The sequence below is a fragment of the Epinephelus fuscoguttatus genome, linkage group LG10 (genome assembly GCF_011397635.1).
Source record: "Epinephelus fuscoguttatus linkage group LG10, E.fuscoguttatus.final_Chr_v1".
NCBI lineage: Eukaryota > Metazoa > Chordata > Actinopteri > Perciformes > Serranidae > Epinephelus > Epinephelus fuscoguttatus.
This window is the reverse complement of record NC_064761.1, coordinates 22,667,298-22,686,361: the sequence shown is the minus strand read 5'-3', so window position 1 is coordinate 22,686,361 and position 19,064 is coordinate 22,667,298. Positions and strand designations below refer to the sequence as shown.

At 41.3% G+C, this 19,064-nt stretch overlaps 1 protein-coding gene across 1 annotated transcript; it reads right to left on the bottom strand.

Annotated features, from left to right (window-relative positions):
• Positions 1-321: 321 nt before the first annotated feature.
• nmur1a (neuromedin U receptor 1a) lies at positions 322-14,474 on the bottom strand. Its single transcript, XM_049587859.1, has 3 exons — positions 14,397-14,474; positions 6,366-7,306; positions 322-997 (listed from the first exon to the last, which is right to left on the bottom strand). The coding sequence occupies exons 2-3, from the start codon at positions 7,282-7,284 to the stop codon at positions 612-614; spliced, it is 1,305 nt and encodes a 434-aa protein (XP_049443816.1). The 5' UTR covers positions 7,285-7,306; positions 14,397-14,474; the 3' UTR covers positions 322-611.
• Positions 14,475-19,064: the final 4,590 nt, after the last annotated feature.

Genomic DNA, 19,064 nt, shown 5'->3' with positions numbered 1-19,064 from the left:
AACTTTGACATGTATAACACAAATGATTTCATATAAATACACTATACATAAAACGTAGCTTTCCTCTTAAATCATATACAAATACAACAGCATTATCATAAACAAAACAGAACATTCAGTGTGTATTATCTTATATCCATCCATCACCATTTTTATACTTTTATACACTTCATTGTTACTTTACGGTATCGTGTTTCACATTTACTTACTGTATTTATAATACATGTATATAAAAAGTGACGAAACTCTCTCTGGCTTGGACTGACTTATGTATTCAATGATCCACCTCATTCTGTAAATGGTTTTGCTGAAACTGAATTGCTAAGAAACACGACTTTTCATTTCATTTGGCTTTTATACAGTGAACAAGTTATTTTTGTTGGCAAACTTGAGATGACATTATAGTGTAAAAGCGTTTAAAAAGGTCTGGAATTTAACTTCAGTATGTGAGTTGGTGAGTTATGGATGAAGTTTTTAAAAGCAGCATAATCCGAACACTTTTTCGCTGATGCACCTGTTCAAAGTGGATGATGATGATAGTTGACGGATGGAGTGGCTCAGAACGGGACAGTCTTTCCAAACACATTGCCATTTTCCTCTTTAAGTTGTGTTTAACACGTAAAAGTGGTCTCGTCTTTCATCCGCGCGTCTCCATCTTCTGCCTCGGCTTCAACAACAGCGGCTCCGTTGCCAAGTGGCGCATCACTCAGTGTGCTGCGGAGTGTCACCCGCGTGACACTGAGCGAATGTTTTCTGGGCGTGATGTGATGTGGCCGATGGCACATGACCTCCTTGAACATTTCTCTAAAACGTGTGGACATGAGGTTGTACAGGATGGGATTGACCGCTGAGCTGAGGTAGAAAAACACTCCAGAGATAATGTGCACATACTGGAAAATTTCCCGGTGGCTGTCAGTCCAGTCATTGATGAAACTCCACATGAGGCGGTCTGTGTGAAATGGGGCCCAGCAGATCCCAAAAACCACCACTAAAACAACTGGAAAAACAGCAAAAGAGAGAGAGAGAAGGAGAAAGAGGAGACATGGGTAGAGGAGATTTATGAGCAGTGCATTTATCGATGTGACCAAAATGCTGTCTGTGCTCTCAATTAAATTGTCCCTCGAGGGGATGTGTGATACAGAGAATTATTCTGGGCACATTACCTTTGATTTAAAACTAATGTCGAGACAGGCCATATACTGCTTCCTGCAATCTCCTTCAATGTTTTACACAAGCGACAACCTCCAAGGCTGAAAAATGAAGCCAATGACAAGTGCCAAAAACTGCAGTTCCTTGAGCAGCCACTTGAGGCTGGCTTCTGAAGCGAATCAACTCCCATAGAGACCCATGTTAAAATGCCCAACTTTACAGCGGAAATAAACATGCTGACAGCCTGGTACAAAAAACAGTTTCAGTCTCTATAGCTGATTTCAACATTCATGACAACTACACAGGGGGTGATATTTTCATATAATTCAACTGTATATATTTTCTTAAGGCTTAAAGTTAGGCATAAGGCGGGGTCGACTGAGTGACAGGCTGTCTGTGAGGCACCACTACAGTCTATATCCCCTTTTATCAATCCACTATGCTGTGTTGCATTGCTGTATATAAGGTACAATCACGGAATAGGGGGACAGAGTGGTCTCGCCTTTAATCCGCCACAGGAGGTAGTAACAGTGCTGAAACAGTGTCTATAAAAACAGGAAAGTCTGTGGGACGTTGTGACAACATATTATGCGTGCGACCCACCGCAGGAGATTAAAAAAGTAGTTATTAGCGGTTAGCGGCTAACTCAGAGAAGAGGAAAAGTGATGATAAATGTCCATTATTCCACAGGTCCTGGAGCTCCTTACCTCTGAGCAGAGGATGAGATCAGCTGCCATATAACAGACGGTAAATGATTCTAACTGACACATTAGTGCCTTGGTTGTTGTTTAGAAAGCTCTGCCAAGGCGTATGATATATGTCACACTAGAGGCCGACACTGTTGTCTTACATGCCATGCCTGTCACACCTCTTTTTTTTCTGTGTGTTTCTCAGTGTGTTCACATGACATCAGAGATAATCCATTTATTATGTTGGTCTGACTAAAACCGGACTTGTAAAATACATGTAAACACGTAATTCTGACCGAAATCATACAAAGTCAAACTTCTTAAAGTCAAATAATATGAGTCGCTGTATGTATACAGTCAATTGGACCCAGACTGGCCTAGGTGCTCTGCGCCCCCCAGGCCTTGACCCAGAAGTCGCATGTCATTAAACGCGCAACAGAAGAAGAAGCTGGTAACAACATGGCAAAGGGTACATCCAGAGCCGTACATTTTTGGAAGGATGACATGGACAGAGCTGTAAAGTTGTCCATCATTGTACCAGTTAGCTGTGGCTAACTTGTTTGTTGACTGTTTGGTCTGTGACCTAAAAGGTCAACCTGAAAAAGGTACTCCAGTACTAATGAGATGAAAGGGGGCATATCACTACCTATCGTACCACAGTGGGACATACTTCAGTCAATAAATTGATTCCTCCCCTATGCTTGTATACTGGGACAAGGAGAGTAGTCTAATTAAATGGCCGACTTAGCTGTGCATCTTAATTACTACAGCTTGTTAGGGATGAATGCCAAATTCAGCAGTCATCTCAAACGAATGTTGATGCACTTACATTACCAAAGCAGTTAGACAAAGTCGAGAGTTGGTGTTTATTCAAACAAAACCTGTTACAGCTGTGAATAATTCATTTCTAAAATGGCAGTAACTACAAACAAAAGGGAGTTATCCTTACAACTTATCCATTATCCATTTTTGCGGTATTTTGAGTAGGGACTGGACAAAATTGAAAGCTTGCATATAAAGAGAGAATTGTTGATGTAGCCTTCATTTTTGCAATCACAAATCCATTGAGGGTGTTAGATTATTTCTGGAGCTATATCCCCATCTAATAGATGTGAACATGATCCCTGCCCTGTACCTATTTGGACAAACACAGCACACACTGGGGTGTCGTCTTCCAGTTATAAAACAAAAGAATTATGGCAGCTGTTTTGGAGATGTGGAAAATCTATTAAACTGCTTACTGAAATTGTTTTGTAATGTCTGTGTGTGCTGGTGTGGACATGTTCTCTCTCTGGCCACTGGCTCTGCTCACCACACTCACCTGTCCATGGAGTATGCAGTATATCTACTGCAGCTCTCCAACCACTCATCGCCAGATTGTTGTTCAGCCTCTGAGCTACATGTCATGTGGCAGCAAACATATTCATGCCAAGTGTTTGCTTCCTCAGGTTTTTTCATGTCACTAATCTGTTTTATCTAAGGATCACCATTCACTTGTCTGCCCGTTACACCTGCTCTCCACACTTCCCCTCGTTGCCTGCCCATGCCAGCTTAATCTCAGCCACCTCCATTCCTCCCAGTAGACCCCTGGATTCCCATTCCTCACCATCTGTTCCATGTCCTCATCTCTTGTGGCTAAAAACCTCCTTTATATGATTATTCAGTCTGTGCCCTGCGCTTGGGTTTAACTCATGTTCATAACCAAGAGCAATTTTGATATTTAGGCAAGAAGTAGACCATGCTTTTTCTAAATCAAGCTCTACTCTAAATCATTTAATCACAAGTGATTTCCTGTTTTAAGAATATTCTGTGGTATAGTGCATCCAAATGATTATTTTAGGAAATGTATAAGATGTTACAGTATTCGACAGTACATTTTTATGGACCTAATTTCCTGTGGTTTAACAGCAGCTGGCTCTGTTTATAGTGTCATCATCAAATGTAATTATTACCTCTTGGTATTTGAATTGTCTACCTTCTCTGCGTTTTTCTGACCTTTACGTTTCCAGCCATTTTGCCATATTGATGACAATCTTCATAGATTACTCTGACCTTTTTAAAGGTAGAGAACATGACTCTAAATCTTGCACTTTCTTGACGAGACATTGCCCGATATAGATGTGAGGAGAAATCTCTAAGGAGAAAACAAAAATGTTGAGTAAATGACTGAATATTCGATCTCAATATCTGCGCCTCTGCAACCAACCAGGCATCTGGGAGCATATAAACCAAGGTCAGAGCATTAAATTAAGATAAGGTATAGATTTATCCCTTTACACAGCTCATCCTTATGCACCATGAAAGACATTCACCTCTATATTTGCTTCACCTCCACCTTTGACAGTTATAAAATCAAGTGAGGGCAACATCATTGAGGTCTAAGCCTGTTAGATCTGAGGGTGTCTGTGTTTTATATGAAAGAAACTGGATACTATGATCAGCATGTTTGATGCCACCTTTCATCATATTTATTCATGCACAAATTTTAAGCATCAGTAAAATATGTTGCTTGGAAATGTAATTGCACACTCAACGGCGTATCAGTGTTTGCACAGAAAATATCTACATAATGTTCACTTTGAAATATCTGATTATTCCATAAAATACAAATTGATGCAGTAGCCTCATTTAAGCAATAAATGCTTATATATGTGAATAAAGCTAACTCTCAAAATGTTTCACCATTACTTTTCTCCAAACAAAGTGATTGACTGATTAAGCGTTTAAGTACTGTACTGTACTGTTTAAGTACTACATTTATCTGAACTTTGCTCTCCACATGGCCAGATTGGTTCTTGCTGCACTGGCCTCCCTATGATGCTCTATGTGAAGGATTTTCCATTTCTCATAGCAAATAAATGCAAACCGATGACTCCACCCAGGGCTGCTGCTGGCCATTTAGATGCCCTAAGTGTTACTGCTGCGTCTGAGTGAGCCCTGCATTGATAGTGATGATAGCAAGACCACAAAGATGTTTCTGTCCCATTGCTGAATGCAGGTATGTTTTAATGAGCTTGAGTTTCAGAGAACTTCACTCAGCAGAACCAACTGGCTGTTTTAAAAACCCGAACCCAGTGACGAACCCAGTGACGAGTGCAGCTCAAACCATGAAGTGTGTGAAAGGGCCTGATCTGGGAGAGTTAATGCAATACATATGATTACGATTGACTGAGTTGTTTTGGTGACCGCTCCTGCACTGGTGCCCCACACACAGCATGTAATGCGCATGCTCCATAGACCAAAAAAATATTGGACGTAGCTACCGTAACGTCACCCATTGGTTTGTGGGATCCCATTTTGAAGCTTTAAGTTCCGCATTACGGCCATCGCCATCTTTTCATTGTAAGCGCCGTGGGTGTGTGTGAAGGAATAGAACAGTCCAACCTGCTCTGGGTGAAGTCTGAACACACATCAGTCAGCCATTTCACCTGCTCAATGCCCCCTCCAAGCTATACTCTCCTCCTCTCTTTTTTCCCAACCAGAAGAACTACCAGCTGCCCGAGCAGCACCGACTAGTGGAAATACGTGAAACCAGAACATCTTAACATTACTATACTGACAAAATATGTGCACACAAGATGGTACATTTCAATCCAATATATTGTAAACTTAAGTTTGTACTATTATGTTTTAATCACACAGTTGGCTTCATTTTTTTAGTTCTGGCTACTTTGCATACCTATAGCTAGTTAGGTGGTGGTTCCTATTTTGAGTATACGCAGCAAGCCTCCAGGAACAGCTCTGGGCTGTGAGATGATTTTGGAACAGTGGCCTCATTTGGCAGTGCACATAGACTGTAAAAATAATGGACGTAGCTACTGTGACATCACGCACTGGTTTGTGGACTTCCACTCTGAAGCCTCGAGTTCAGCATTTTGGCTGTTGCCATCTTGGTTTTTGGAGCCAGAAGTGACACACGGTTGGATGTGAGGGTGAAGCTGTGCAGGAGTGAGGGGTCTGACTCATGGACTGTGATGATGCTTTGCAACTTGTTTGTCATTTAAAGTGACCCCACCCATAATCAGGCATTAATAAATAGTAAATGAGTAAAGTGTATGAAATTCATCCCCCATATAATTAAAAATGCGAAATTACCTATAGAGACCAACTGTAATTTTTTTGTTTTTTGTAACAGGCTGTAAACATGTTTATTTCTGCTATAAAGTTGGGCATTTTAACATGGGGGTCTATGGGGATTAACTCACTTCTGGAGCCAGCCTCAAGTGGCCATTCAGAGAACTGCAGTTTCTAGCACTTCCACGTTGGCTTCATTTTTCAGTCCTTGAGGTAGCTGCTTGGGAGTGCAATGCCATGTGATGCACACTAGCCCTTTCTAATCTACCAAAATGACACCTCTTATATTACAAAAAAAAGTTGCTTATCTGATTGTTAAAGACTCTCAAATACTGGTATTGGCCTAAAAACTCAACTGTCTTGCTCTAACTGTCCCGTGAACAGATTTGCGTACAGGTGAGTTACGTACAAAACTTTAGGTAAGATTTAAGGCAAGACTTGTTTGATACTCACACAACATTTTGGTGACCTGCCGGCGACGTGCTTTCTGCTGCTGTGTTCGGATGTTACAGAAGCTGTCCTGTCCAAAGCCCGTCTTCGCCTCCAGTGTGTGACGCATCTTCTCCTGCTTCAGCTGCAGCCCGATGAGCATGTAGAGGGCGCTGATGGTGAGCATGGGCAGCATGAAAAATAGCAAGGTGGTCACCTGGATGGTCAGGTTGTACATCCAGCGTGGTTTCACCAATGTACAGATCGCTGAGTCAGGGATCTCAACAGTAATGTTCCCATCGGGGCCACTGAGGCGACTGTGAAGGACGTCGATCCCATGCAGACTTGTGTTTGGCAAAGCACACAATACAGACACACCCCACACTGTAAGGATGACCCGCTTGGCATGGGTGCGCGTTACGACGTACTTTGCACGAAGCGGGTGCACCACAGCGATGTAACGCTCCACACTCAGCGCTGTAACGTTGAGGATAGACGCCAAGCAAACAGTCTCAAATAGGAATGTTTTAAAGTAGCAGCCGCCCTTCCCCAGGAGGAAGGGGTAGTTCTGCCATAGCTCATACAGCTCTAACGGCATGCCGAGCAGCAGCACCAGCAGGTCTGACACCGCCAGGCTGAACAGGTAGTAGTTTGTTGGCGTCCACATCACTTTGTTGCGTGCAATTACAGTGCACGTCAACACATTCCCCACCACACCTACCAGGAAGATGACCAGGTAGATGAGGCAGATGGGGAGGAACACAGTTGATCGACGAGGCCCCAGATATTTCTCCAGGTACCCTTCCTCTGTTAGACATGCGTCATCCAGATTGATGTGGCTTCCGTTTACCACAGAGGTCAGATTGACACACTTTTCCTCCGGAGGACAAAGCCAACTGCCTTTTTCAGCTGTTAGATCAAAAGAGCAGTTGTAAGCTGACATCCTGCTGCAGTCGTCAGAGTCTCTAAGAAAAAACAGATCAAACAGACATCATAGTAACTGCCATTTTAGAGCTAAAGTTTTGAACACAATTGAAGTAAAGATAAAAGTGATGACATCTATACAACATAGATGTATAATCATAGTTTAACAGGGATCATAGTTTTGTTGAATACTGTGAATGTACGTATGTCAGCACAAATGAGGAGTTGTTTCACATCTTGACATTCAGCTTTCATCATCATCATGTTTCCTGACCACTGTTTCTGCTAATGAGTTTTGAATTGGCTACTATGAACAGAAGACTGATTGATTGAATGAGCTTGAATTGCCATCTGTTTCCTGCCCTTGTAGTAGAACTCAAAGTCTTGGTTCTTCAAACACAAACACTTTAGAATTTTCTCGAAACTTATGGCAACGTAACCATCAGAGAAAATCTTGTTGACGCCGGCTGCTACTCTTTAAAATACACTAAATATTCTTGTATTATCAATGTATGAAATCATTAAGTTTAAAGTTACAGCTTTAAAGCTTGAAAGCTTGCGTCTTCATATATGCTGAAATTGTCACTACATCCACACAGTAGTGCATTAGACAGATAGTTTGTGAAATAAATCAAGTTCCTGGTTCTCCTTGTAATGCTTCTAATGGCATTTATATGCAACAAAAACAATGAGAATGTCAATCATGTCAACCACTGCTTGTGAACTGTCAAACTATGTCAAATATGAATTAAAATTCTGTTACTGCATTACCTTTTCGCCATCTCAAATGTTTTTAGAAGCATATTTTAGTGTACTGTTTACCTGTGAAATGAGAAACTTTCTGACCCGGCTGCTATGTTGAGAACAGTTCATGCAAAAACCAAGCACCGCACACTTCTCATTTTATAAATTCACCAGCCGATATAAGATTGTGAAGGCTGGTATTGTTTTCACCTTGTGAATCTGTGTGTGTGTGTGTGTGTGTGTGTGTGTGTGTGTGTGTGTGTGTGTGTGTGTGTGTGTGTTTGTGTGTGTGTGTGTCATGATGGAAAAGTGTGGTCCAGGTGACACACATGAAGACAACAAAGGTGGAGTTCAAAGATGGTTGTGATCTGAGCAAGGGTGCCCAAAGTAAAGGGGCAAGAAACAGGGAAGGGGCCATTGGCGCCCCTACTTTACTTAAAGTTGAAGACTACTGTATAGCAGCCGGGGTGATTCCATTGCAAGATCCTTTCTAGTTTTTTCTTAAGTTGGTGGAGACCAAAACAGAGCTTAGAGGGGAGAAAATATTGGACTTACTACATTTGCCTGAAACAAGAATCCAAATTAATGCAAACTTAGTTCTATGTCAGTGTCTGACATACAGCTTGTTGCATGCTCCCAAGTGGCCAGACAAAAAGATTGGTTAATGCATGTTTAAAACAGATTTCAAATACACAGTTCTATTTTTAAAAAAGGGGGTCAGTAATTTCCTAAAACAGCTGTGCATGTAGTATTTGGGCAACAATGGGGTCTACGACACAGAGAAATGAGCAAATTTAATGTACATAGGATCAATTTGTTGTTATTTTTGTTTTTTGCAGCAAATTTTCTGACACTTAAAAATACAGAATCACTTGTTTTAGCATTTTTTTTTAACTGTCCAGTCAGTGGAAATGTTTCACTGACAGTAGCACACGTGAATGGGATCATTGCAGTTATACAGACTCCAATAACTGGTCTTTTGTGATAACCGTCATTCGATCACCTTGACCCTCTAACACTCAGTGGGTGGAAATGAGCAGTGGGCTCTTCCTCTTGCGTGAGTCAGTACCTTATGAATGGCACTGATGCTGAACTGAGTTTTTTTTTTTCTAGTAGGAAGCTCCATTCTATTAACTGTACATCGTGTACTCAGAGCACTTCCATGAGAGCAAAGTGGCCCAGGACTGTAGGTATAACAGTATTTTGTATGTTGTGTCACATCCTGTGAGGAACTAGATTCTTCTTCTTTATAATTCAGTTCATTACTCATCTGGAGCAGAGTGTCTGTGCTGTGCAAACACATTTACACACGTTTACATCTGGAAGTTGCCCACCACAAAGTCTGATCTGTTTGCACCTTAGCAGCTGTACTGTGACTTGCTTAAAGTGATAGATAGGTGTGTCAGACTTTTTCTTCTCAACCAGCAGATCCTCCAGGGAGATACCATTTCCAACCAAGATATTATTCGGCAAAATCAAATTGTAGAACTGTTGTATGTACACTTTGGTCATGTATATTAAACACATGAGATACAACATGTTATTTACAGTACGTGGATTTTGTCACATTTAGACAGAAACCAGGCTGCCTGTAACCCTCTCTCTGGTCTTTGTGCTAAGCTAAGCTAAGCTAAGCTAAGCTAATCACCTAGAGTGCTCCAGGGATAATGTTTTTCTGTAGGCTGACATGGAAGTTAGTGTCATCCTGAGAGTTTTCCATTGGATTTTGGATTATTGCTGATAATAACCTGTGGTAAACAACAGTTCATGATACTTACATGTTTTGTTCAACAAGATAATCTTGCTAATGAACACCAATTTCATGATTTTTGAAGCCTAATTACATTTGCCAGAAGTAAAAAGCTAACATTAGGCTTTGAACGAACTACACCGCAGACACATGACTAAAGGCTGCCACCACAACGAGGCTGTAAAGTCGGGTTCGAGGTGGTGACATTCTGTAGCCTCATTGAGCCACTTGTTAGCAACTGGCTTTTTTAAGATACATAAAAGCTTCAAAATTCACAAGTCAGGTATTTACTGATGTATTTTATGTTGTAGAACAAAACATGAATGCCTATAAAGTTTGTGTTAGCCACAGAACTTACTTTGGGCATCTGACCAAAAACCCTTTAGAATTAGAAATAAAGGGTCCTATTTAGATGGTCTAAAACACGAAACGCCAGGTGTGCGGCGCATGGGTGTGTCCCAATCACTTGCTAGTTAGACAGCGCATTTTTAGACTGTGTGCCATGGCGGAGAGTCTAAAAGGGTTGGACTTACTCTGTGAATTAGTAATGGGTGTGTTTTGGGCGTATCATTCAATAAGCCAATCACAGTGTCACCTCTCATTCCCTTTAAAAGAGGCGTGATTGGAGCGCATGGCAGAGAACTAGTTAGATGGCAGACCTACCAACTGAAAAGAGTGAGCGTTTTGAGGAGGAGACGGATCTTCTCATGCGGGAGGTGAAGGCCCGTCAGAACCAGATCTACGGGGACAGCAAACAAGCACCCAAGCTCCCCGAGGTAAGGCAGGCGTGGGATCACTAATACAAGAAAGATCTTACTAAATATCTGTGGAATATTATTCAAACCTTTTTTCATCATATAACAGAACACACCTGTTCAGCGTTTTCTCCCCCGCCCACGTTTGTTAATTGTTTTCACATGTTTCCTAGAGCTGTGTTCTGCCTCTTATTTGCATGTGTGTCCTCTCTACACTCAGATAACAATATAATAATATAATATAATGTAGCCTAGTATAACATGTTAAAATAAATGCAATGTGTGGGCTTTGGTTTTCAATCAAAAAAATGACTGATTGGTCGATAATTTCAAAATTTCATTTGTCATTATTACAAATTATGATGATCATTATTACTGCGATTAGATCATTCTGATTAATGATTGACCATTAAGACGTGTTTCTGATAAATATTTTAATGTGCACAATAATAACCTTTCACATTGTAATCATATTTTTATTTGTTATCTTTTACATATGTGTGGCTGCTCCGTGTGTGTCTGAGCAGAGTGCATGCGCGTTGTGCACCCGCCTAGAGACGCATATTACTAACTTGTTTAAAAGCGAAATACTGCGCCATTGACTTTAGACCAGGTTTTTGTTGGTCACTGGCGCATTTGCTTTTTACGTCATCTAACTAGCAACGCGCCATGACTGACCACTCCTCATTTATAGACCAATACACCCAGAGAAGCGCAAGTTCATTTGCTAGTTAGACAACGAGGGCGCAGGGCGTGAAAATGACAACTGCGCCTGCATCTAAATAGCAATGACACTTGCGACATGGATTATGCGCCCTCCGCCGTCCGCTTTAGACCATCTAAATAGGGCCCAAACTTTGAGATGAGGGAACCAGGAGGGATAAAATGCTAAGTCATTTCCGGGTTTCAGGACTCATTCCTGGGGCACTCAATAGCCCCAAATTTACAGCACAGACATGATAGTGGTAGTAATCTTTTCATTTCACTCGAAAACTCCGAAAAATGTTAAACTGTTCCTTCTAGGCCACCTTAATCTTGATAATAAGGGCATGCCTGCACTGGTCTTTCACTAGCCTGTCCAGATTTGTTGTGCCAGTCTGGTGCTCAAACTGCAACCTTGGTTTGTAAATTCATAACATAAAGGACATATAATTATGCATACAGAGGAACTGCTTTGGCTTTTGAAAGACTTGAGCTGACAAAGGAGGAATAAAATTGGTCAATTAGCTGAATATAAATGTCTAACTTGGAGGTCAAATGTAACATGAACTGGATAATGAGAAAGACAGGAAAACATTTTCCTGCCAGTTTAATGAATGACTGTTGATGACAAGCGGGAAAACACAACAATGGTTTTTCCATACATTTACATAAATAAGTCAGCGGTCTATTTCATGAGGATGCCTTTGTGCCCAGACAGAAGAAGAATCAGTGGTTAGGCATGTTGTCCGTGTACATCTACTGCATTACAGTGAATAGCACTCCATACACCATTTCCCTGTGGCTTTAGAGTGCAGCCATTACTGTGCCATGAATTACTTATTTAGTCAATAGGATTTTCATACTATAGCCCCAAGAGGCAGAACATCTTTTAAAATTATACTCGCATCTATTTTAGATTTAAAACTCAGAGACAAGCTTGAAGAGTAGGATGCAGGAGCTCACTGTTCAGAGCATATTTCAAAAAATAACATAGTTTGCTTTATGAAAAATACATCTGCTACTGTTATGAATATTTCAGACCTGCAGGATACATTATCGACAGTGGATGTGATGTGTTTACGGACAACACATCTTCCTAATGAGCATTCTGCAAGTCATATTGCTAATATTGTGGTTTTGACTTAGTCTTATTTTCACGCAAAAGACATGTAGTAATTTATTTTCAAATGCAATCTAAACAACAAAGTGCTAAACTGTAAATGATTAGATACGCCCTCAGTCATTTCAAACAGTCATCCATTAAAGCATGTGTTTTGATGCTTCCAAAGTTAGTTAACTGCCGTGCCCACCTGACAGTCATGACTTGTTCCAGGGTGGCTGGCTGAAAAAGGATTTCACACCATTGTGTTTGACTGCCCGTTGGCCACAGACAAAATCTCCCGGGTTGTGTGGTAGATTATGATTTATTGATTACCAGTGGGGAATTTCTCTGCTGTAAAATGTAATGATTCAAAGGCAGTGGGGAGCTACAGCACTTACATGCGCGGCGCAAACTCTGTTTCAAATAACTACATGCAATACCCCTTTATTGCTGTAAGCACACAACAGCTTTTTTTCAGGTACACAGCAGCTTTCACTTGAAGTAAATGCTGTAAAATGCAGGACTTTAAAAGTGACTTTGTCTTTGCAAGTCCTTAGAGTTTACAGCCAATTGCAAACAGTACAGTACGCCAATCCAGTGATGAGAGACAGCTTTGGCGCTTGGGTAACTACAAACTTAGCAGCATACGTGACAGCAGCTTTCACTCCCGCTCCACATCTATATCTAGTCAACAACTGTTAACCCCCTCATATCAGAAGAAAATATCCATCACTGTGAACAGAGGGCAAGACATCTTTCTGTTCTCCTGGAAGCCAAGGAAGTAATGTGGCAAATGGCTGACCGTTGAAAAATACAACAAGAGATGGAGAAAGTGATGCCCAGCCTGCCACAGTTCTCGTCCCTGGAGTGTTTTTTCTCTTTCTTCAGAATGACGCCATGAATAATCCACATCACATACCAAAATAACAACCATCTTTTGCGTCAAAATCAAGATGACACTGCGTGCTATGGGAGTCAAAAATGACTTTGTGGGAGTAAATGTGTTTTAGTGCTTACTTTCACTCGCTTGTGTTTCTTTGCAGTTAAGTGTAGTCTGAAGGAAATGTGCACAACTTGAACGTGGATTTTCTCAGGTGCTTCTCTTTGCTCATAAGTCATTTTAAGCTTTCACTTTAATAACACTGCAATCATTCTCATCACTTGAGGCACTGACGTTGCAGACTATGAGCACGTTGCACCTTTAATGACTTCAGCTGAGATTTGTAATGCCTCTTAACAATTATGCCTCCTAAGATGAGGGCTTTCTGTCACTGACATTTTCTTCTTTGCTCAGATATGCTTATTTATTAAGATTTTCTGTTGTAGTAAACTTAAAAGCAGAAGGAGGAAAAAGAGTCTTGGAGAGCATTGACATACTACAAAAGGCATTTGTGTTGAAACTAAGAATATGTATTTACATCGTATGTTTGTTTGTTTTTTTGGCTGAATGCGCCACCAGGACACTGAGTGAGTTTGCACTTAGAAAGGTAGAATCAAATAACATTGCAATTTTTAACAGAGATCCATTTTTCCCTTCATTCTTGTCTAGATCCTGCACTCTAATAAAATTTTAGGGGTTTTACCTCAATGGATTTTTTCCCCCCCAATCCTGTTATCCTGAACTTGGCAGTGGCTTTAACATACACACACCACTTTGTTATATGAAGATGACCTACTAGACACAAATTAGATTCTGTGATGTCCCCTAAGCAAATTTTACTTTGTTGGTTTCCCACACAAATACTTAAATGTCATTGAATGTGCACTGTCCCTGATGTAAAACATAAATATATATAGTTATATGTCGATGCAACGTTACAATAGAATGTTATTATAATCAGTATCCACATAAAGTAGAACATAGCTGTTAAGTAAGTCACTGCATGTTCATTTCAATAACATTGTTAAAACAATTCTAGCCATGAAAAAGAGAGTTTAAAAAAGGCTAAATTACAAAAGAATAAATTGGTTGATTTCATTGTGCTACACATCAGGATCCTCTAAAACATGGAGTGATTTCTATAACAGACAGTTACAATGACTTTTCCCTGCTTTCCAAAGAGCATAAATCTTCTTACCTCTGGTGTGCTCCCTTGTTATTCCCTGGTGTAAACACAGATCGGTGTCTTGAGTGGAGTCGGTACAATGTGCTGCTCTCTCAGTCCACTCTCCTCCTGGTCTGTCGCTCTCTCCTCAAGCTGCTTACTATCACACACATACATACGACACACATACACACACACACACACACACACACACACACACACACACACACACACCATTTTCACAAGGTTTCATACAGGACAACAATATTGTGTACTTGATATATCACTTACTTTTCTCGTACATGCTGTCTCTCTGTCATTCTCCCTCACCTTCATCCTCTCCATATCACCAATTCAAACCTTTTACATTCAGAATTCTGCCCACATGTACTAGTATAATTACTGGGATGTCAATATGGTAATGGCATGAGCTATGTGCCTTTCACAGTGAGACTGTGAAAGGCATATATATATATATATATATATATATATATATATATATATATATATATATATATATGTGCATTAGTACTGAACTGAGCTTCACATCTTATGGTTTGAATTTCCTGTATTCTTCTTCTATGTCATTTCTCCTGGTGAGGGGAACAGCAGTTGCCTGTTTTTCTCCTATACATGAGGCTGGATCTCCTGGCTGAAAAGTAGTAATTACCATGCTGGCAAATGCGACTGTCTCCCTTTGTCTTGTGTACTTCTGCAGCCCCAGAAAGAAGAAGGATCTGTCAGTACAGGCAGTCACAGGAGATGGACTGGCAGCCATTAATATCATGTGGCTCAAGAGCATTGCGACTCGCTGCAGGAAACCCAGTACATCACACTTTTTATGAAGGTGCTCCAGACATGGGGAGAAGAAGACTTGATAGCCCTGCAGCAAGTTTTCCAGACGACTGTACCATCAGTCTGCGCCTGCTGGACCTAACTGGCCTTTCCTCGATACATTAAGCACCTACATCACCCTGAGGAAAATGACAGAACACAGATGGAGGTGTTCGAGAAGGTAATGGCAACTTGTGGGTGGGATGTGCCAAAGCCACCCAAAATGTCAAAGAATGCCTAGAGCACTGAGGCTGCACACCTCCAGACCATTTCTATCAGTCTCACCTTGCACCAAGCATCTCCATGCTCCACACACAACAATCCAGGAGTGATGGTGGTGTGCATGTTATGAGCACCATAGAAAAGCATGTCCAGTGGTAGAAAGGATGTGACCCCAATCTCCTACCTCATCAAAAATGGACCTGCTGAGTGCCACTGAGGATCTGATGGGGTAGATATTCGGCTTTGACAGCCTCTGGTTCTATATGCAATCAGTTATTCATGATGCCCTGTACAACCAGGGATATTGTCAGAGATTTTGTCTCATGTTTTTAGATAACCTTTGGTGACCAGGCATATTAAATATGAATGTGTTACATGCAGCAATCATATAATCAAGAACAAGGTTAGCATTCCACTCTGTAATTTGGGGCTGATTGACTGGCCTCTCTGGGGTAATAGGCCATAAACAGAAAGCACAGTCACAACAGGTGGGTAACTGTAAATGTGCTGTGCCCACTGGCGACACACGACTAGCTGATGTTGCTTCTGTGGGGGAGGGGGAAGAGCTGGAAGTGTTGGCAGAGAGTCCTGTTCGTAATTGTCTCCTATGGAAGGTTTTTCATTGGAGCAGCATCACAGTAATTTACATAACATCCACTTACCTTCACAATGTTTTGGCACAAGACGGACTATATACACTTTATTAGATACACCTTGCTAGTACCTGGTTGGACCCCTTTTGCTCCCAGAACTGCCTTAATTCTTGGTGGCACAGATTCAACAAGGTGCTGGAAACATTCCTCAGAGATTTTGGTCCATATTGACATGATAGCATCACACAGTTGCTGCAGATTTGTCGGCTGCACATCCACGATGTGAATCTCCCGTTCCACCACATCCCAAATGTGCTCTATTGGATTGAGATCTGGTGACTGTGGAGGCCACTGAAGTACAGTGAACTCATTGTCATGTTCAAGAAACCAGTTTGAGATGATTTGAGCTTTGTGACATGGTGCGTTATCCTGCTGGAAGTAGCCATCAGAAGATGGGTACACTGTGGTCATAAAGGGATGGACACGGTCAGCAGCAATACTCAGGTAGGCTGTGGTGTTTAAACCATGCTCAGTTGGTACTAAGGGGCCCAAAGTGTGCCAAGAAAATATCCCTACACCATTACACCACCACCACCACCAGCCTGAACCGCTGATACAAGGCAGGATGGATCCATGCTTTCATGTTGTTTATACCAAATTCTGACCCTACCATCTGAATGTTGCAGCAGAAATCCAGAATCCAATCTTCTATTGTCTAGTTTTGGTGAGCCTGTGTGCCTGTGTGAATTGAAGCCTCAGTTTCCTGTTGTTGGCTGACAGGAGTGGCACCTGGTGAGGTCTTCTGCTGCTGTAGCCCATCTGCTTCAAGGTTGGATGTGTTGTTGGTTCAGAGATGGTCTTCTGCAGACCTTGGTTGTAACGAGTGGTTATTTGAGTTACTGTTGCCTTTCTATCATCTTGAACCAGTCTGGCCATTCTCCTCTGACCTCTGGCACCAACAAGGCATTTTCACCCAGAGAACTGCTGTTCACTGGATATTTTCTCTGTAAAACCTAGAGATGGTTGTGTTTAAAATCCCAGTAGATCTGCAGTTTCTGGTGCCAACAACCACACCATGTTCAAAGTCATTTAAATCACCTTTCTCCCCCATTCTGATGCTCGGTTTGAACCTCAACAGATTGTCTTGACCATGTCTACATGCCTAAATGCACTGAGTTGCTGCCATGTGATTGGCTGATTAGCTATTTGTGTTAATGAGCACTTGAACAGGTGTACCTAATGAAGTGGTGGGTGGAGTTGGGACGTTCAGACTTGTGAGGATATCAGTCAGTTGCAAGTGCCAGAAAGCCATGAGAAAATGGTTTTCAAGGCAGGTCATATTCACCAAATGTTCTTGTCCAATGCAAGTCCTTTCTGTCAGACACACTGCACGAGGTGTGCAGATTAATGGGTGCCTGTTAAAAGAAGAGTGGTATTTATCATCCTAAGACAGATTGCCTGGTAGAGAGAAAACAGAATGGGGTAGATCATCCCTATACCATACCATCCTTCTCAAAAGATGGATGGAACCGATCCATTTGCTGTACCCTTAAACCATCTCACTGACCAAGACAGCAGACATGGAAACACTGTAGCATGTAGAAATTACTCCAACAATGATGGATTAGCTAGTATATATGCTAAAAGCACAAGAGTAGAGGTGCTAGCTGCCCTCCTCGTACACAAGTCTGATTTTGTGAGTGGATTTCCATATGGCCCTGGCCTGAATTCAGTGTGATATTGGTTAGTGGAGATATTATGGCTCATAGCTGCAGTATCAAGGTTGCCAAGGGCAGGTGCCTCTCCCAGAGATAAGCCTTTGGGGTTAGTCCAAGGTCATAATTTTGTAACACTGACAAATTAGCGAATATTTGATCTCACTCAGAGGTGCCCAAGAACACAGTTGACTAAGCAGTGCCACAAGCTTTTAAGAATGTACCAATTAGTTTGATTGCTTTGGCTTTCTGAAAAAATTTAGTCCCCTCCCTCTTGAGAGGGAGGCAGCAGGGTCTGGCACAGTGCTGCAGGCACAGCTCCTGACAATTAATAATTAGTGCTGTTGTCCTTTTATCTTTCCAGCTGTGAGACTGGAGCACACCAGTAGTATAACCCCTGGCCCAGAAAAGACATAAGTGACCCCAACGATTTTAATTTCTTTCCCAGCTTGTGTTAACAGCATTTTTCAGTTGCCTTATTATCATACCAATGTGCACAACCCCTTACCTGTGTCCACAGAAGAGAGTAAATATTAGAACAAATAAGTATCTGGGTATATGAGGACAAGTCCTTATAAAGTGTATTACAGTGGTTCAAAATGTAGAAACTGTAAGAGAAGATCACGTGTCCAGTTGGATCCACACTTGGAATGCTTTTATTTTTTTGATATGGTTCTTTGGAGCTGAGTCAGATGAGCGATCAATATCAATTTCATCTCTGGGCAGCAGAGACTGGTCCAACATGCATTCAGCTCAGAGCTCTATCCTCCTTCTTTTAAAAAGAAATGCACAAGCGAGACTGTTGTTGTAGGGTGTTGACACCACGTTATTTCTTGATCAGCAGTTGGTGGGTGAGGCAAGGTTTTGATTGTTTGGATGAATGTAAATCTAAAAAACATCAAACTTGACCTTTTCTAGTACAGCTCATTATTATTGTTGCACTAACATTTAGAGTTCATGTTGTTTCTGATGAAGCTAGGCTAGCAGTTCCCCGTAGGCTAACTGGACCCACTTTATCGTTGTACTGAATACACAGTGATGAAAAAAATACACTACTGTTTCTTCATCTGTCTCTGTTAAGATGGCAAGTGTTTTTCTCAACATGTGGGATTGTACGTTTAAAAAGAATTAATGAGAAGGCTGAAAATAGGTTAATAATTAATAATTTCAATCTTAATAACTGCCTAATTTTGGGTTATCACACAGACCAAAGAGCGGGGATATGTGTAGTTTGGAAAATAAGCTTTTACTGTCATCGCAGTATCAGATGGAAGCATCTCTAATTAAAATGTTACACGACTGGCAAGTTGTAATATCCTGTTTTTCTGGGCAATCTT